Genomic DNA, 17,927 nt, shown 5'->3' on the forward strand with positions numbered 1-17,927 from the left:
GAGTTTCTGTGAACAGTTCTGCATATGCAGCAGTGTTCTCTGGATTTATGGGGGCTTGAAATTTTGGCAGGTTATCACTCAATAGCAGGATGTTTGTCTTAGAGTAGTTCTTGAATGTTCCAGGTTTAGTTGGGGTCCAGGTTTTATTTTTACTTCAAAGGAGACCATTTTGTGGACTGTCCTTACCAGGGAAGACGTTACAGCAGGGGATGTGCAGCACTCTCCCATATTAGTGAGGACCAGATCCAGTATGGTTGCATCCCTGGTTGGTGTACTGACCATCTGGTCCATAGGATCATAAGATCATAGGAAGTTACTAGGCTAATGGACCTAGGGCCCTTACAAGCCTAGCCAAGTTCTACCCTTATTTCCACAATCAGCACCTATTGCCCCTGTCCAAGAGGGACATGGGTGGAATGCCCAGGGTGAATTTATGGTTACCTATCCAATCGTCCAATCTGCATTTGAAGAGAACCAGTGAGGTGCTCTGTTTGACATCAAGTGGGAGTCTGTTCCAAAGGTATGGTAATCTCTGGGAGACAAATTTGTCCCTCCAGCAGGTTCTATTAATATCACATACTGGGTTAAGGTCTGTAGAGTGAGTAACCCATGTACCATTGACTTCTGGAGATGCAGCATTTCCAATAAAGCAGGGTCAGAGATTGCCTTGTATTCAAGGCAGAGATTGCCTCTGAGTAGTCTGTATGAAACAAAATAAAGTGACAGTGATTTCAGATGATCGACAAAGGACAGATGCTGAATACCTTGAATCCTCCTTGTAAGGAACCTTTGTGGTCTTTCCATTTGCTGCAAGTGCTTGGAAAGGTACATAGCAAAAGTGGTGTTGTACTCAATTATTGACCTGATGAGGAAAGAGTACAGGGAGATTTAACTTCTTTTTTTTCTGGCGGAAATGTTCTTACTTATGAGATGAGCAGCATAGAATGCCCTTTTTACCACTGTGGAGACATGGAGGTCAAAGGTAAGGTTGCTGTCAACCTGTGTGCCCAGGTCTCTCACCATTGAGTGCATACTTAAGGTATTGTTATTGATGTGGCATTTAGCAGGAACATCTCCCTTACTGAAATGGATGGTAATGCATTATTTTTGCATTGAGTTTAAGGCCATGACTTTGGCACCAATCATTAGCTTGTGGAAGACCCTCTTGTAGGATGTTGACATTATTTGGAGATTTTATGACAGATCCCAGTTTCCAGTTATCAGCAAATTTAGTCAGCCACAGACCTTTAGATTTTGCTTGCACTTCGGAGAAATAGATTCCTAACAGTAAAGGTCCCAGGACTGATCCCTCTGGAACACCACTGGTTACAGGTCTGCTGTTGGAGTGGATTCCCTTATTTTGACTATATGGGTTCTATCAGTGAGCCAGTTAGCAACCCATCTAATGATAAAAGAGTTGATACCTAGTTGGGTGAGTTTGTCAATGATGCCTGAGTTGGGGATAGTGTCAAACACCTTGGCTGTCTAGGTAGACTGTATGCACAGTTTTCTCCTCGTCCAGGTTCTTGGTGACTGTCTCAAAGAAGTCCACCAGGTTTAACAGCATGATCTCCCTTTGACAAATCCAAACTGAGTAGGGTCAAGTATTTGGAGCTTACCTACATCTTTGTTGATAAGGTCCATGATGATTCAGTCCATGGTCTTGCAGATAAGGCTAGTGAGGCTTATAGGTCTATAGTTCCCGGGGTCAACAGAAGCATTCTCTTTGTGCATTATTCCCTTGCACAAAGCATTCTGTTTTGTGCAAGGGAATAATGGTGGCCATTTTCCATTCAGCTGGGATGAAGCCAGAGCTCAGACTATGACTGAAAAGAGTACCCAGTGTTGTTGCTAATTCTTGTTGGAGCCCATGGAGGATCACCCTGGGATGTTATCAGGTCCCATAGATGCTGTGTTTTTGGCCTTAGAGAGGGCGTTTATGGCCTGCTGTTTAGAGATACAAAGTAGGGAACAAGTGGTAAGGATGTCAAGGGGTACATGTGGCAAAGGCAAGGCAGTGAAGTTTTCACAGAACTTGTCCGGCAACAGGTTAGCTATGTCCACAAGCTCAGTATATGTGGTATCATTAACTACCAGTTTGGCACAAATCTGGGCCTTTCCTTTTAAGTTACGGATCTAAGTAAAGAACACCTTATAGGTTCATAGGTGTGTACTAGGCTAATGGCAATGGGGCCTTTACAAGCCTAGCCATAGGATTACCCTGGCATAGTCTCTCCTGACCTTGTCTTTAGTTGAGGAAGCTAATTTGGATTCATAGATTACTTTAGAGGACTTCACAAGAAGTCTTATCCACATATTTTAGCTGAAGTGGGAGTTTCCAGTTTAGGGTTTGTTCCTTCTTACTCTTATATAGCAATTTCTCCCTCTTATTGTAAAGCCTGTTAATGGCAGATGTCCACCAGGTAGGTTTTCTCTTCCTTGAGGAGCCAGTTTTGGTCCTGTCAGGTATGGCTGAGTCAATGCAGTTATACAGGTGTTTGTTTAAAGCACTGGTGTAGAACTTGTCATAGCTGCCAGTTCCATCTGAGGGGGGAGGTGCAATAAAAGGTTATAATCTGCTTTGGAGAAGATTTTTAATTTAGTTGCTGCTGGGGGGGGGGTGTCAGGTGTGATAGTTGCTTCATATGAGACTGATTTGTGTTCGGATCTCACAAGGAAGACCTCACAGTGGGGGTCTCCCATATTGGTATGTACCAGATCCAGGATGTTGGCACCCCTTGTGGAGGGTGTCAACCAGCTAGTCCAGGGAACTGGAGTTAACAAAGTCAAGGAACCTTTGGGCTTGTGAGTCTGAGCACAAGTAATTTACCCAGTCAATGGATGGGTAGTTAAAGTCACCCAAAAGCATGATGTTTGTATGTATCTTGATAGACTCAAGTAGATGCAAACAGGCAGAGTGGGTGCCCCTATTCATGGAGGGGGTCCTATATCTGGCAATGACTTGAATAGGTGTCTTACTACCAGTTAATTGCACCTGTAGTATCTCCAGAGAATCATACTCTTTAACCAATCTGGAGGTGCATTTATCTTTAATGAATACTGATACACCACCAGTTTGTGGTCTGAATGTGTGGAAGGATGTTAACCCGGTATAGCTGAACTAGGTCTCTGTGACTGCACAAATGTGCAGTTTCACATTAAGACTCCTAGCATTTAGCAGCATAACCTTGAGGCTGTTTTTAGATGGAGTTTTTATGTCAGGAATTTTGTCCTCCCCTCCAGGGAGTTTGTGTTTACAAAATCTAGGAATCTCTGTGCCTGTACATTTGATGTGATATAGGATGCCCAGTTAATAGTGGGGTAATTAAAGTCACCCATGAATATGGTGTTGGGTTGGATGGCAAGTGTTTCCAGTAAGTTTAATGCATGGTAAGGGTTTCCTGGATCATAGAGGGAGACCTACAGCTTGCAAGGAAGTGGTATTGGATTTTGCCTATAGTGATTTGAATATGGAGCAGCTCAAGTGCATTGTCTTGCTTAACCAGCCTTGAGGTATATTTATTTTTGATGTAAACAGAGATACCTCCACCTTTAGTCTCTGTCTGCATAGTAGGTGGTCTAATTGTGTGGAAGGCATTGTGGCCTTGCTCTCCTCTGCTTAAGCCATGTCTCTGTGACTGCACAGATGTTAGCATTCTCTAGGTGAAGAAAGCTTCTAGGGAGTGGATTTTTTTTGTTTAGTAATACCTTCAGATTTTCTTGGTTTTGATTTGCTATGTAGGAAGCACTTTCAGTTTGGCATTGCCTAATAAAGGCACTATGGGGAGGACAATGTTTTAGCTGATATTCAAAAGCCTACAGGGGAGATGTGCAGACCATCCCTGGAAAAGCATTGTGGTCTATTGACCATTTCCTTCCATGCTGACAAATATGGCATCCCCTTAGAGTAACACCAGTAACTAAACTAATTGTTAAAGTCAGTCATCTTTTGTTTATATTGTGGCATCATCCTTGGAGAAGGCAAAATGCTGCTCAATGTTAGGATCATACCAGCCTGAGACACATATCCTGAGAGCTCCATGATGTCTCTCTTCATATAGCCTAGGGAGGTTGTCTCAGGTCATTTACTCCCACATGGGCTATGACTGAGTCATATCGGTACCTCTGATCTAATGACCAGAGTGCGTGCATAATGTGGTGCATCCTAGCCCCTGACAAGCAACAGAACATGACGTTCTCCTTACTCAGCCTGGTGAGAAGGACCACAATGTTGACTTGTGACATACATTATGGGCTTAGAGGTAGTGGCTCCATGAGTTGTGGCTCTGTGTTGATGTGGGTGTTGTTTTGAAAAAAATGCATTTGGGGCTGCTGAGGGTATTTGTTATGTGTACTTTGTCTATGATGTCTTTGGCATTTAGGAAGGTTACATTTAAGTGCCTCAGCATATGTGGGTCTATATGTCTCCTTTGAATTGTGTGTGATGGCTGCAGTGTGTATACTATTGACAACCTTCTTGACATTAGGAGTACTTTTATTTGAGAACTTTTCCTCCAGTGATATTGTGTAAATACATCTCTCACATACCATATCAGTTTGTTTGAGAATTAACTGGTTGTCAGTAAACATGAGGCAATTTCTACATTACCTCAGGATGCCCATATCCACCAAGCTGGTAACAGAGATAGTGAGAAAGTTCATATCCATGGCAACAGAACCTTTTTTTATTGAGTAGACAGTTGGAGTCAGAATATAAAGCAATGTCAGGAGTATCCAGTTTGCAACTCTGGGGACAATGCTTGTCACTGCAAACCAGCTGTCCTGTGTGCAACTAGGTACTGGTGAAATAACAATCATACTTTTGCAGGAAAAATGTCACTCAATGCATCTCTATCTGCAAGGGCACTGCCAAACACCTAATGGGAAACTAATACATAGACCCCGGAAATTTATCAATGAAGTATTTAGACAGATATTCTGAAGTTAGAAACAAATCAAAAATTACTTACTGAAAACAAAGAATTAGCTTGTCAAGAATGATGAAAAGAGGGGAGTCGCATGACTGGCTATTGCCTGACAAGTACCATTGCTGGTATCACCACAGCTTCACTCTGCTGGAATACAATGCTCCTTTGCTTCTTCTCTCACCAGAAGCAAAACATTAGCACCAATCCCAAGATGAGAAGCAGGCCATAGCCTGTTTGGTGATTCATAGTCTTGTCCCAGATGATGCAAGGGTCTGTAGGCTTGTTGTAGACTTTTCCTGGTAGATACCTTGAACAGCAACCAGACCAATCAGGAATGTCAAGCACAGACACTCACTGCCCAACCAGAAACAGTCATGAATCAATGCACTCTGCTTCTTCTCTCACCAGGAGTAGAATATATGCACAAATTCCAAGCTGTCACATATGGATCAGTTATTAGGCTTTCTGTTGATCATCAGTCTCCAGGAAATAATGTCCCCGTGGTCCTTCTCTCACAGGAGAAAACAGAAGCATTACTCCCAATATGACTACTGAGAGGCAGAATGTTGGCTCTCCAAAAACTGGTGGTTTTGCAATAGACGTTTACAGGTAAGATGAACAAATTAGTTAATATCCTAAGCACTGCAGTGTGCACAAAGCAGTTAGATATGAAAAAGGGGGTAACTTAAGCTTTAGCTGTCTACTTGGAGAGCCACTAATTTTAAAAGAGCAAGATAGATTGAAAGGGGATGGACACTTTGATTTGTAAAGTTTGTTCACATACTTAATAAAGTCACCCATCTGGATGATTTAAGTTTCCAAACGTAATGTATGTTACTATGGCTAATCACAGTGCATTAGTCATCACTTTTATTTTCCCTTTGTTTCATTTCTTAGCTCTTTATACTCTTATGAGTGTACCTGTAAAAAAAGCCTTTCTGAACTATCAGTTAGACATCACTAACAAAGATGTACACACACACATACATTCAGTTAAACAAACACTTCTAAATGTGGTCAACAACTTACATCAAAACTGCAACAGTGATTGCAGATAAATTTCTGCCACTTAGAACAATTTACTTTGAATATTTTTCCCTCTAAACTCTGAGATCAATAAGATTTCTGAAAAAAAAACAGTAATCATACCATGATCTGCCAATTCAGTGCATCAGCATACTCCACACAGTGAAATAAAATAACATTTCTATCCTTTCTCTTACCCTTTTACAATCTCCACCACGATAAAGTCATTTCCATCACCACTATTGAAGAGAATGAGACCATCGGCTGCTGTTGTTTTGAACTGGAATAAAAGGTGCATGGAAGTGTAGGCCTGTAGAGTGGCAAGTGCAAGGTAACTTGCTTTTGTTTTGAAAGTGACAGGATCGGCAATTATGTTGCGCATGCCAAAGCGGGCATTCAATTCACAGTAACTGATGTCACCATTCTTGCACAGATCTATATAGGCCATTCCATTGAATACAAGGCTCTGAAGATGGCCAATAAAGTTTGATGGAACCACAGAAATGAAGCGGCGCTCTGTCATGACACCCATCTCAATGTTGTGAAATTCCAGTCTAGTGTGAGCTCCAGGAATGGACCCTGTCACATAAAGAAAGAAAGAAAGTAAAATGAACTGAATACGTTTAGAGCAATTAACAATGATTAGGCTGTGGTATCAAAAAAACATACAAAAGGAACAAGTTAGCAGAAGGAAATTGTTTTAAAGGTGTACAATGTTTAGTAGTGACTGTCCAATAAAATTGTTTTATATGTTTATTTATGTTTAACATTTAAAAGCAATTGTAGCTGAACTGATAAGTGCATCCAGGAATAAACAAAATCCCTAATGCATATTTGATTTACTCATAATATTATGTGCAGACTGTGTGAGACCTTCACATGTATTCAGCTTAACTGAAATAACCACCACAGCAGCAGTATCTAATCTGTCAACAAGAATACAGTGATCCTGTATACTTTCATGCTGTCTGGTTTGCAATTTAAACTCTACCAATAAAACATTAAAAACATGTTATACGTTGATGAACATTGCCTCTCTTAAGATGTTAATTGCTTTAAGAATACTACAAACATGAGATTTGTGTTTGAAGCCTTTTTTGTTCCTTAATTGTTCATCTGAGGGCCCCTCTCTGAAGGTGAATTCTATTTAACAGAATCCTAAAAAAATAAGGTTTTTGTGCATGTCTGTCTAATTGTAAGCTCATATCTTAAGATATCATATCTGTGTTAAGTATACAAGATGCAGATGGCCTAACTTCTTTTTGCATGGGAATAATGAAGAAGTTAATTCCTAACTGTGGCGCACAATAAGACTTCCTACAGAATTCTATAACACATGTTTCAGATGTAATCACGGCTGTAGGAAAGGCATGACCTGTGCAGCTGTAGCCTCACATATCAACTTTTATGGAACACCTGCATTATCCGAACATTCTGTATCATAAATATTTTAAAGATATAAGGGATCACAAAATGGTTGTCTTGCCATAGATACCTTAATTCATTACTATAATGGACATTGAATGGGGGAGTAAATGCTGCAGTACAAAACAGAATTTAGAATCCCTCACTCGTGGTGCTGAGGGTGAAACCCTGACTACAACTCAGATGACATATGTTCAACTAGCAGCATACGTGCTCGAAGGAGAGGTTTGGGAAGATGAGCGAGTGGCCAGTTTTGGTTCACCTTTCCTATGGGAAAGGAGATTGTTCTGGCTCACTGCTTGGGTGACATTTAGAGGAAGCAGTAGGTGCTACATCTGAAGAGCTTGAGCCTAAAGGGTACTCACTGCCTGCTGGCTGCAGATTAGCATGCGTGCAAAGGCAAATATGCCCCCATAAACAGTAGCAGCAGCATTGGCCATCATGCCTCACTGGGAGAAAGAATGGACTGCTTTTACCCTCCAGCTAGGGAATGAATAACTGGTAGAGCTCTCACCAAGGCTGAAGAGTGCCTCACCCCCCCCCCCCAAGAGAGGATTGAATGCATCAATCTAGTAAAGAAAGGGGAGCCATTAAGCGTGAACTGATGGACCAGGAGAGAAAAGGATTTAAAGGGTTTTTCAAGTTAATCCATAACAAAACATGGGAGTTAAAGATCAGAGAAACATCAAGAAAGGGCTTATGGTAATATTAATTCTAGCCTATGTATTTTTGAGCATTACACCAGTCAAAAATAAGAACTCCTTCTGCCAAGCTTCTACTCTCTCTATTTGCTCTTGCTTCCATGTTGTCCTTTTTAATTACCTGCATACTAGCTTTCTTAGCATTTGTGTTCTGTTAATGGCCAAGGATAAACACTGTGTATACTGCAGTAACCAGACCTGACCTGTTAGTTACCTAACTTGGTCTTGTATTGTTAACGCATGGTTTCCTTGTCTAAGTATACTAATGGAAACCTAACAAACTAAACAACTTGGAAAATATTACTTGTAGTGGCACACATGCAGTGTAATAATGAATTTTCTGAAAGCTACAGAAATCATTACAGCATGACTTTCTGAAAGAAATAGTATCCCAGATCTGTTATGACCTTCTACCATCCAAATTTAGCTGCAACATTACGTTCAAATAGTGTGCAGTAAAAATACTGAAATCAATGTTTTGTTTGATTCTTACATTTTTCATGGGTTCTTTTCTACCAAAAACATTTTTAAGATGAAAACCTCCAGATAAATGCATGTCTTTGTCAACCTGGGTGTATCCCTGCTGAGAAAACTAGTAGTTTTACAAACTGAAGGAATGACAGAGTGATGCTTTGTAAAAAAAAAATTTTCAGATAGATATCAAAGTTATTCCAGGCTAGATCTATATTCAGAAATTTATTTCATGTAGAATTCTGCTCCAGTCTAACTCAGTCACCAAGGTCTTTCACTCCTTTTCATATCTCTGATTTATTTTACTCTAATTTCTCAACTGTTTTGAAACTTTTGTACATAATGTAAACTAATACATTGGATTTATTATGTATCCAAAGCATTACTCTACCATTGTACTGTTTTATTGTCACTTATGTTTTATAGTACTCTTGTCTATTTGGTATGTCTGGTCAATTTTTGACACAGGGCTGAGACTGAAATTGGTCAGAATTTATTAATGCTCTACCTCAGTAAACAAATTCAAATAATATATAAATAAATAAACAAACAAACACTATGTAACACAAGTGTCTCTTATCAAAGTACAGGACACAGTATAGTAAGAAACATGCCTGTGTGGTTTAGAGAAAAAAACTAAAAGATTAAGTTTTATTACACTTTGCTGCAGCATACTCCAAAGAAGAGCAGCATACACAATTAGATAAAGTGGCATTTCTTCTAGAAAGTTCATCTCTTATAAGCACACCACATATATTTATGAGTTACTGTACAGAAGATGGAATATACAGATCACAAGAATAAAGGACAGTGTACTATATCTACCATTGCTACAAATTCACTACAAAATCAGGTGAAAGAAGTCAAATTTTAACAGTTTAGCAGGACAACAAGAATAACTAGTAACTTGTGAAAGGAAAGTGAGCATTTTAATAAGTTGCTGCTTCTTGTACTAAATGGATTAAGTGGTCGGTGTGAGATAAAGGAGCGTGCTACAAAATGAAAAAAACACTCTGGAATGGAATCTCCATCATTATTCTGGCAAAAATAAAAACTACATTAACTTAGCACCCAGCTTTTCATCCAATAATCATGAACTTCATCAGGGTTAAAGAAATGCTGGCTCCAAGCCATAAGCATAGGGGCCAATCACGATCACCTCTACATGAATAATTAAACACATTTCTCAAATAAAATTTAAAAAAACACATGCCAAATTTCTAACTAACTAATTCATTTAAAAAACTGTTAAAAATATTTGCAGTTATATGATTAAATGATCATGATGGTGTTAATATGTCAAACCTAGGCAAGTCTAGCTTACAACATATTGTCACTTGCCTTCAACACACTCAGGATAGAAACACTGTTGCTGAGACCAGGAAAAAAAAATGGCATTCAAACTCAACTACCAAGCCAGTTCTTTATACTATAACAACACATTCAGTTCATCCCCTGTTTCACTGACAACCACCTTGTCAATAACAAAGAAGACAATTTTTTTGAAAGAAGTACACAATCCTTTATGTTTATACAGGGCATTAGTGGACTTATTCTTTTTATATCATAGATAGGTTCTCTAACCCTATCTTTTAACTTCCTATTATTTTTTTCCACATAGAAAGCATTACAAGCTGTGCGGCAAGCTAGATAAACCACCTGAGTGGTGTCACATCTACACCTTCCAGGACAAATAAGGGTTCAGTCATAACCCTTTACCACTGTATGATGACCCTAGTGTAAAAACCTACACTGCTTGCAATGACCACATGTGAACATGGGATTGTGACCTTTCTGAGTGAATTTTGTGTACTTATTCATTTCCGGGATATTTTCAAATTCTTCCCTCTACTAAACACAACAGGTGGCTGATCATCTACAATCCTTATATCACCACTGAACATCAAACCCCAATTCCTTTTGATAGATTCTATGTACCTATGGACATAACTACTGAAGGGAATGATAAAGGACCCGCTGTGATAAGTGGAAACGCAATTATCCTGTATTAATTATCACTGCCAGACACCACAATAGTTGACGGTTGAACCACATTTCCCCTAGTGCAATGGTGCAATGGCTACTCTAAAATAGGGACAAATCTAACAGACCAGTGTTCCAAAATCTCATCTCTGATATCATTAATCAGGCCGTTCAAATAATCCCTAGCCAAAAACAAAGAGCACAGGGAACATAACCATCAGTTCTCCAGCTCTCCAAACATTTCTTTGATTGTTTTAACCATGTAAACTCACTAGGTACGACTGTCGTTTAAATGGTGACCAAAAAAGCACTACCTGGTTATCAGACTACCACACAGTTTTGCAAAGACTTAGAGGCATCCAGGACTACAAGAAGAAGAAGCTTATTTGTGGAACATGACCCTAATAGATGTTTTAAACTGACAGATACTTCTCGGCCTAAACGAACAATTACTACACCTGCAGAGTGAAAGAATGTTCACAAATGAAATGTTTGGCTTTTATATTTGATGGTAAACAACACAAAAGTGTAAAAACATCTAGCAACTGATTATACTAAATATTCCTGTTCTCTGTCTGCAATCTAGACTTTAGCACAATGTAATCTATAATACTATATCATATGCATATTTTCCCAAAACTTAACCTTATTTCAGGGGGGAATAATAGTGCAAGGTGTATGGGACACTTAGGACAGATGCAAGCACATAGATATGAAACAGATGCTTACCCTGATCAAAGCACTCAACTCTCTGTACATCTTTGGTCCTAAAGACCTCTACAAGCTGGGGGAACCAGGTCATACCCTCTTTGCAGATTAGCCCTGTTATCTTGGGATACAGATTCACAGCACAATCTCACTCTAGAAGCATCTTTCATTTCATCAGGACAATACAATGTGGTAGACAAGCTGAACAGGGCAGGGCAGACCCTCATATATGCAAACCAGATCGGGAAGTCTTCTAAGACTTGGATCCAGCTGTGGAGAGTTCCTCTAGTATACCCATTTGCCTCCTCCTTACATAATCAACTGACAATATTTTGCTCCAGGACTCTGCTAGAAGACCTGCAGAGAACATGCAATTTTCTTTTTCTTTGACAAGAATGTTCCTGCATGCTTTTCCAACTTTTCCACTGATATTCAAGGTACGTCTGAATATTCCAAAGGAATTCCCAAGATTTTCATGGTAGCTTCCTTTCTGGCCCAGAGAAAGTACAGTTGTGTACACTTACCATAAATGTAGATGTCCGAGTGTATTCACTGTTGCAGTCATCACACTTGGGTTATCCTGCCAGGAGTAGCCCTCAGTCGGCCAGAATACCAGAAGCTTAGTATTTCTGCATCAGTTGCTGTCGCTTCAGTACTGACGTCAGGTCGTCAGGAGTATAAAACCAGGCAGCCGATGCTATTACATCAGTTTTTCTTGCCCTAAATGTCAGGAGCCCTCAAATGGGGAGCTAAATTATGGTGGAAAAACACCACCAGCAAAAAAGTAAATACCAGTAGCCCTGTAAGGAGTGAGGAAGAGAGAGAGAGAGAAAGAGAGAGAGTGAGAGAGAGAGCGATACAAGGGGCTGGAGGGTGGGAAACCAGGACTGCAACAGTGAATACACTCAAACATCTACATTTATGGTAAGTGTACACAACTGTACTATGTTCTTCATGTTTCACTGTTGCAGTCATCACACTTGGGTTGATTCCCAAAGCTGAAGAATGGGTGTAGGCAGTCAAGAAGAGTTGGGGCTGGCTAGTATGCCCTGCAGGACTGCTGTTACAAAGCTCACCCTGGATTTGAAAAAGATAGGCAGGTGGTAATGCTTGGTGAAGGTATGAACAGAACTCCAAGTAGAAGCTTCCAGAATATCCCTGGTAGGGACTCCTCTGAGAAAGGCTGTAGAGGTTGAAGTTGCCCTAGTGGAATGTGTTCTGACTCCTTGAGGGAGTGGTTTCCCATGGTGTTTGTAACAGAAATGGATACAGTTCGCTATTTATTTGGAGATGGTTTGATTTGATATGGCCTTGCCCTCTGACCCTGGTGCAAAGCTGACTAGTAACTGGTCAGATTTCCTAAAGGGCTTAGTCCTGTCAAGGTAGAATCTGAGCTGTCTGTGCACATCTAAAAAGTGCAGGATCCTTTCACCCTTATTTTGAAGATTAGGGAAAAAGGTGGGCCAATGGATAGATTGGTTGAGAGCCACAGTGGACACCACCTTAGGCATGAAAGCTGGGTTAGTCATGAGGGAGACCCTGTCTGCATGAAGAATAATGAAGGGTTCCACAGCCAAAAGTGCTTGTAGCTCAGACACTCTTCTAGCTGAAGAGATGGCTAGAAGCAAGGCTGTTTTCCATGAGAGGAATTTTAACTCTGCTGATGCTGCAGGCTCAAAGGGGGGAAGTGTGAGCTTTTCCAACACAAAGGTAAGGTCCCAAGCAGGGGTGGGGGCTCTTCTTGGTGGCCTTACATTGTTAGCCCCTCTCAGGAACTGCTTGATGAGAGGGTGAGAGAAGACAGGTAGCTCAGTGCTGTAATGAGCAGAAATGGCAGAGGCACGAATCTTAATGGAGGAGAAGGAGAGGTCTCAGTGGATTAGATCTGCTAGATAATCCAGGATGAGAGGTAAGGAGGGCTGTGCTGCATCTGCTCCTTTAGTGTGAATCCAGGAACAATACCTTTTCCACTTGTCAGCATAGGATTTTCTTGAATTGGGTCATCTGGCTTCACGTATGACATCCAGTACCTGCTTGCTTAGGCTGGCCACTGGAGGAGAAGTCAAGGGATAAGCCAGGCTGCAAGGTTCAGGGTCTGCAACTGTGGATGCAAGAACTGTCCCTCCTGCTGAGTCAGGAGAGTAGGGATTTGGGGAAGGTGCCATGGAGGCAATGGTGACAGACTGCACAGTAGTGGGTACCAGTGTTAACGTGGCCAGTCTGGGGCAATCAGGACTGCCCTTGGTCTTTCCTCCCTTATCTTGAGTAATACTCTTGTAAGAAGAGGTAGAGGAGGAAATGCATAGATTGAGAGGTTTGCCCACTGGAAGGACAGGGCATCCACTTTCCAGACTTTTCTGTGAGGTACTTTGGTGCAGAATTTACTGAGCTGGTGGTTGTAGGGGGAGACAAATAGGTCCACCTTCGGAGTACCCCATTTCTGAGTCACAAGGCTGAAGGTGTTGTGGTTTAATTGCCACTCGTGTGGGTCTAGGAGATTTCTGCTTAAGTTGTCTGCCAGAGAGTTTTGGTTGCCTGGCAGGAATTGAGCTTGTGGGTGAATATGCATGGCTGAGGCCATGTTCCACAGGGTCATGGCTAGCCTGCAAAGTGGATAAGAGTGGGTTCCCCCCTGCTTGTTTATGTACCACATCACTGTGGTGTTGTCAGTTTTGATTAGTAAGGGCCCTGGTGAGAGTAGGGATCTGAAAGCTGTCAGAGCATGCTGAACAGCTAGCATCTCTTGTTGGTTGATGTGCAGATGAATATGATTTGGGCTCCAGTGGCCCTGAATGCACCTGCTGTCCAGATGTACAACCCAAGCATAATCTGATGCATCTGTGGTTAGGGTCTGGGTGGCATGGGGTTGTGTAAAGGGAAGCCCCTTGTTGTGGTTACATGCTGCTGCCCACCAAAGGAACTCTTTCCTTAGACAAGGTATCATAGGTATGATAGTTTCCAGGTCCTGGGAATGTTGGCACCAAAGGCTTTTTAAGTACCATTGAAATTTCCTCATATGCAGTCTGGCATATGGAATTAGTAGAATGCAGGAGGCCATGAACCCTAGAGTCTTCAGGATTTTCCTTGCAGATAGCTGGGTTCTGGTGGCCTTTTGAGTGAAGTAGCCTGTTAGATAGGCCTATTTTTCTAGAGTAAGGAATGCCATCTGGGATGCTATGTCCAAGTTTGCTCCCAGGAATACAATTTTTTGACTGGGGACTAGTTTGGATTTCTTTTCATTGATAGTGTACCACAGGGAGGTCAGAAGGTCCTTTACAAATGTCAAGTTCTACAACAGCTTTTCCTGACTGTCTACCTGAATTAGGCAATTGCCCAAGTAGGGGTAAATTTGAATATTTCTCTGTCTGCAATAGGTAATGGCTGGAGCCAGGCATTTTGTGACAACTCTGGGAGCAGTGGATAAGCCAAAGGGAAGTGCAGAGAACTGATAATGCATAGATCCTGCTCTGAAGCATAGATATTTCCAGCAGGAATCCCTTATTGGGATGTGCAGATAGGCCTCCTTTAGGTCTAGGGTAGCTAACCAGGCATCTTTGGACAGCATAGGGAGAAGCTGCTGTAGGGTGAGCATTTTGAATTTTGGTACCACCAGGAAGGTGTTTAGAGTGGATAGATCTAAGATTGGGTGCCAGGTGCCCTCTTTTCTGGGTACCAGGAAAAGTCTGGAATAAAAACATTGGCCTATCTGCTCTGCAGGAACAGGCTGAATTGCCCTTATGGAGAGCAGGGACTGAATTTGGTTTTGTGCCTCTGCCCACTGGTTTGGAGGAAGGTCTGGGAACCCTTTTGGGGGTGGCAGTGTGTGGAAATAAAATTTGTACCCCTGGGATACTGTGTTGAGGACCCATTGATTGTTGGTGATGGAGGTCCAGTTTTTTGAATGGTGGGCAAATTTTCCTCCTAGGGATATGAGCAATGGGCAGAGGTGAGGGTTGGAGTTGAGAAGTCATTGTGAATTCTTTCCATAAGGGGTGACTTAGCACTCCCTGCTTTAGAAGTGGAGGTACTCCATTGCTTAGATCTCTGCATACCCTGAGACTCTAATATAGGGGGTCTGTTTCCCCTGGGTCTAGTTTGAGATGTCCTTGAGCATGCTAGAAAGGACCAATGTTTCGAGGGGCAATGCCTACTAAATCTTGGAGGCTGCACTTGCAAAAATTCTTTGACTGTCTGTATAGACTTAGCCTTTTCTTCCATCTTTTTTAAAACCTCTTCTGCTTTGGTGCCAAACAGATTGTCCTTGTTCAGAGGAGCGTCCAATAATTTTGATTTGACATGGTCTGGCAAGGTCTGCTCCTTAAGCCAGGCATGCCTTCTAAGTAGAGAACCTGTGACTGCTGCCCTGCAAGATGCTTCTAGGGCGTGAAACGCACATTGCAGGGCATGCTTGCTGACTTGGCTTGCAAGAATGCATAAGCTCCTGTAATTCTTTATTTTCTGCACAGTCAGGGAACGGTAGATAATTTTTGCTTAATGAGTTCCATAGTATGTTGCTGGTATTTCAGCGTGTGAAACTAACAATGTAATGCTCTAATGGACAGAGTTGCAGAGGTGTATACTTTTTTACCCCATCTGTCTAAAGCTCGGGAATCCCTCTCTGAGGGGGTGGGATTCATAGCTGTAGTTGCTTTTATTCCTTTAGGTCTGTGGGAGATGACCTCTGGATCAGCAGTAGGATTTTTGAAGAGAAATTTGTGTGAGTCAGGGGCTCTGTAGTACCTGTCAGATTTCCTTGGAGCAGGGGGTAAAGTATCAGGAGTTAGGCTGGATTCCATAAAGACATCATCCACAACTTCCAGAACAGGAGGGACAGCTAAGGGTCTGTGTTGTGGTAGATCTAAAAATTCCATAAGTCTCTCTAATCCTGGCATTCCCAATGGAAATGCTATATTAAAGTATGTAGGGTTTCACCAAAAAGAAAAATCCTCTGCAAGAGAGGCAGAAGGAATGGATTCCTCTGCATCTGAATCCTCATAGGCAGATAAGGGCATGTCTTCATAATCAGAAACCTCAGAATCATCGGACTCTTGGTCAGATAAAGCTTCTGGGGGTAAGTCTCTTTTCCTTTTAGCAGAGGAAGGCTGGCTTCCCCTAATCAGCATGATCAAGTCTTCTGCCATTTTAAGCATATGAGACTGTGGCAAGGAAGCAGGAGCTTGAGATTGGGTCATCATTTTTTTTTAGGCGTAGCTCATACTCTTGGCCTTAGAAACTCAGTAGTTTTAGAAAGAACTGAAGATGCGAAAGAAGTCGTCGGTTTGTGTCAAATACTGGTAGTGCGAAGAGCTTCTTCAGAAGCCGGTGCCTGCACAGCAGATCCGGACCCATCCAAGGTAGAGACATCTGCAGGTTCCATAGTCAAAAAAGAGTCTCATGGCATACTGGACTCCGAACAGGTCTCGGTAGCGGCCTGCGAATCCATCAGGGGCTGCAAAAGTGCCTCACTGAGTACCAGCGAACTGGTGACTAGCTTACCGGAAGCATCGTCAGCAGTTTTGGACCTGTGAGGTCTGTCTCTGTCTTTATCCTTATGTTTTTTCAGAAGATCGGTAGTCGGATGGCTTACCAAAGCCATTTTGGAATACGGAGATCGAGAACAAAAGTATTTAGCTACAATAAGGGCCTGACGATGAATAGTTCAGGCGTTGAACAAAGCACAAAACCAACAGCGAGGTACATCGTGGTCTGGGCCTAAACAGGTGATGCAGTAAGAATGGAAATCTTGGTGTGGTATTTGCTTTCCACAGGCAAGACAATTGTTAACTTTTTCTGACATCGTTAGAGCAAGAAAAAAGGATCCCCAACATAGTATTTAGCTTTAGAAGACTTCAAGATGACTCAAGTTCGGAAACGAAAACTCAGGTAGCGGCCGACCAGCACTCATGCGAACTGCTTCTGCTTTGGGCTCCTCGGCAAAAAAGACTGATGTAATGGCGTCAGCTGCCTGCTTTTATACCCCTGATGACGTGACGTCAGTATGGAAGCGACAGCAACCAACGCAGAAATACTGAGCCTCTGGTATTTGGGCTGACTGAGGGCTACTGCAACAGTGAAACACGAAGAACATCAATGTTTTTTCTGTCTTTTGGAAATGGCTAGAGACAGCTACCACAAGCTTCCTCACAGAGTGAATCTACCCACACAAGACCAGGTTTTGTTTGATATACCCCAACCACAATCAGTGTCAAATGACTGCCAGGATTAAAGGGTATTATTTTGCTTTAGGCACCTCTTTACTGAGGTTGTGCATCAGGTACTAATGGAGGCAAAAAAGCCTGCTACTAGAAAATCATATATTAGTGAATGGAAAATGTTTTCTAGTTGGTGCCAACAACAACCTAACCAGCACACATTCAGGGATAATGTTTCTCTGGTTTTACAATTTTTGTGTTGAGTTACTCCCATATAATCTTTCTTATTCCTCAATCAAAGTTTCACAATTTTCTCATGTCAAAATGTTTTTGTGAGACACCCAAGAAAACTTGTGGACCTTCCTTGGGATCTTAAATTTGTGATAGAAAAGATAACACTTCCTCTATTTGAACCAGCTAGTCTGGCTGACTTGAGTTTTACTGATTGCTCTGACTTCTGCAGCAAGAATATCTGAGTTGAAAACTCTTATGGTGTGTCAACCCTATCTCATTCTTCACAGAGAAAAGACTTC

At 41.7% G+C, this 17,927-nt stretch overlaps 1 protein-coding gene across 1 annotated transcript in view; it reads right to left on the bottom strand.

Annotated features, from left to right (window-relative positions):
• Positions 1–17,927, bottom strand: part of LOC122805321 (neurexin-2-like) — a 1,760,973-nt gene that overhangs the window by 594,022 nt on the left and 1,149,024 nt on the right. The window contains exon 9 of the mRNA XM_044075409.1: positions 6,152–6,533. Coding sequence (XP_043931344.1) covers positions 6,152–6,533 — 382 coding nt within the window. The remainder of the gene's footprint in view (positions 1–6,151; positions 6,534–17,927) is intronic.

Source organism: Protopterus annectens, chromosome 6.part1, assembly GCF_019279795.1.
Source record: "Protopterus annectens isolate FY-2018-M chromosome 6.part1, PAN1.0, whole genome shotgun sequence".
In the NCBI taxonomy this organism is placed as follows: Eukaryota; Metazoa; Chordata; order Ceratodontiformes; family Protopteridae; genus Protopterus; species Protopterus annectens.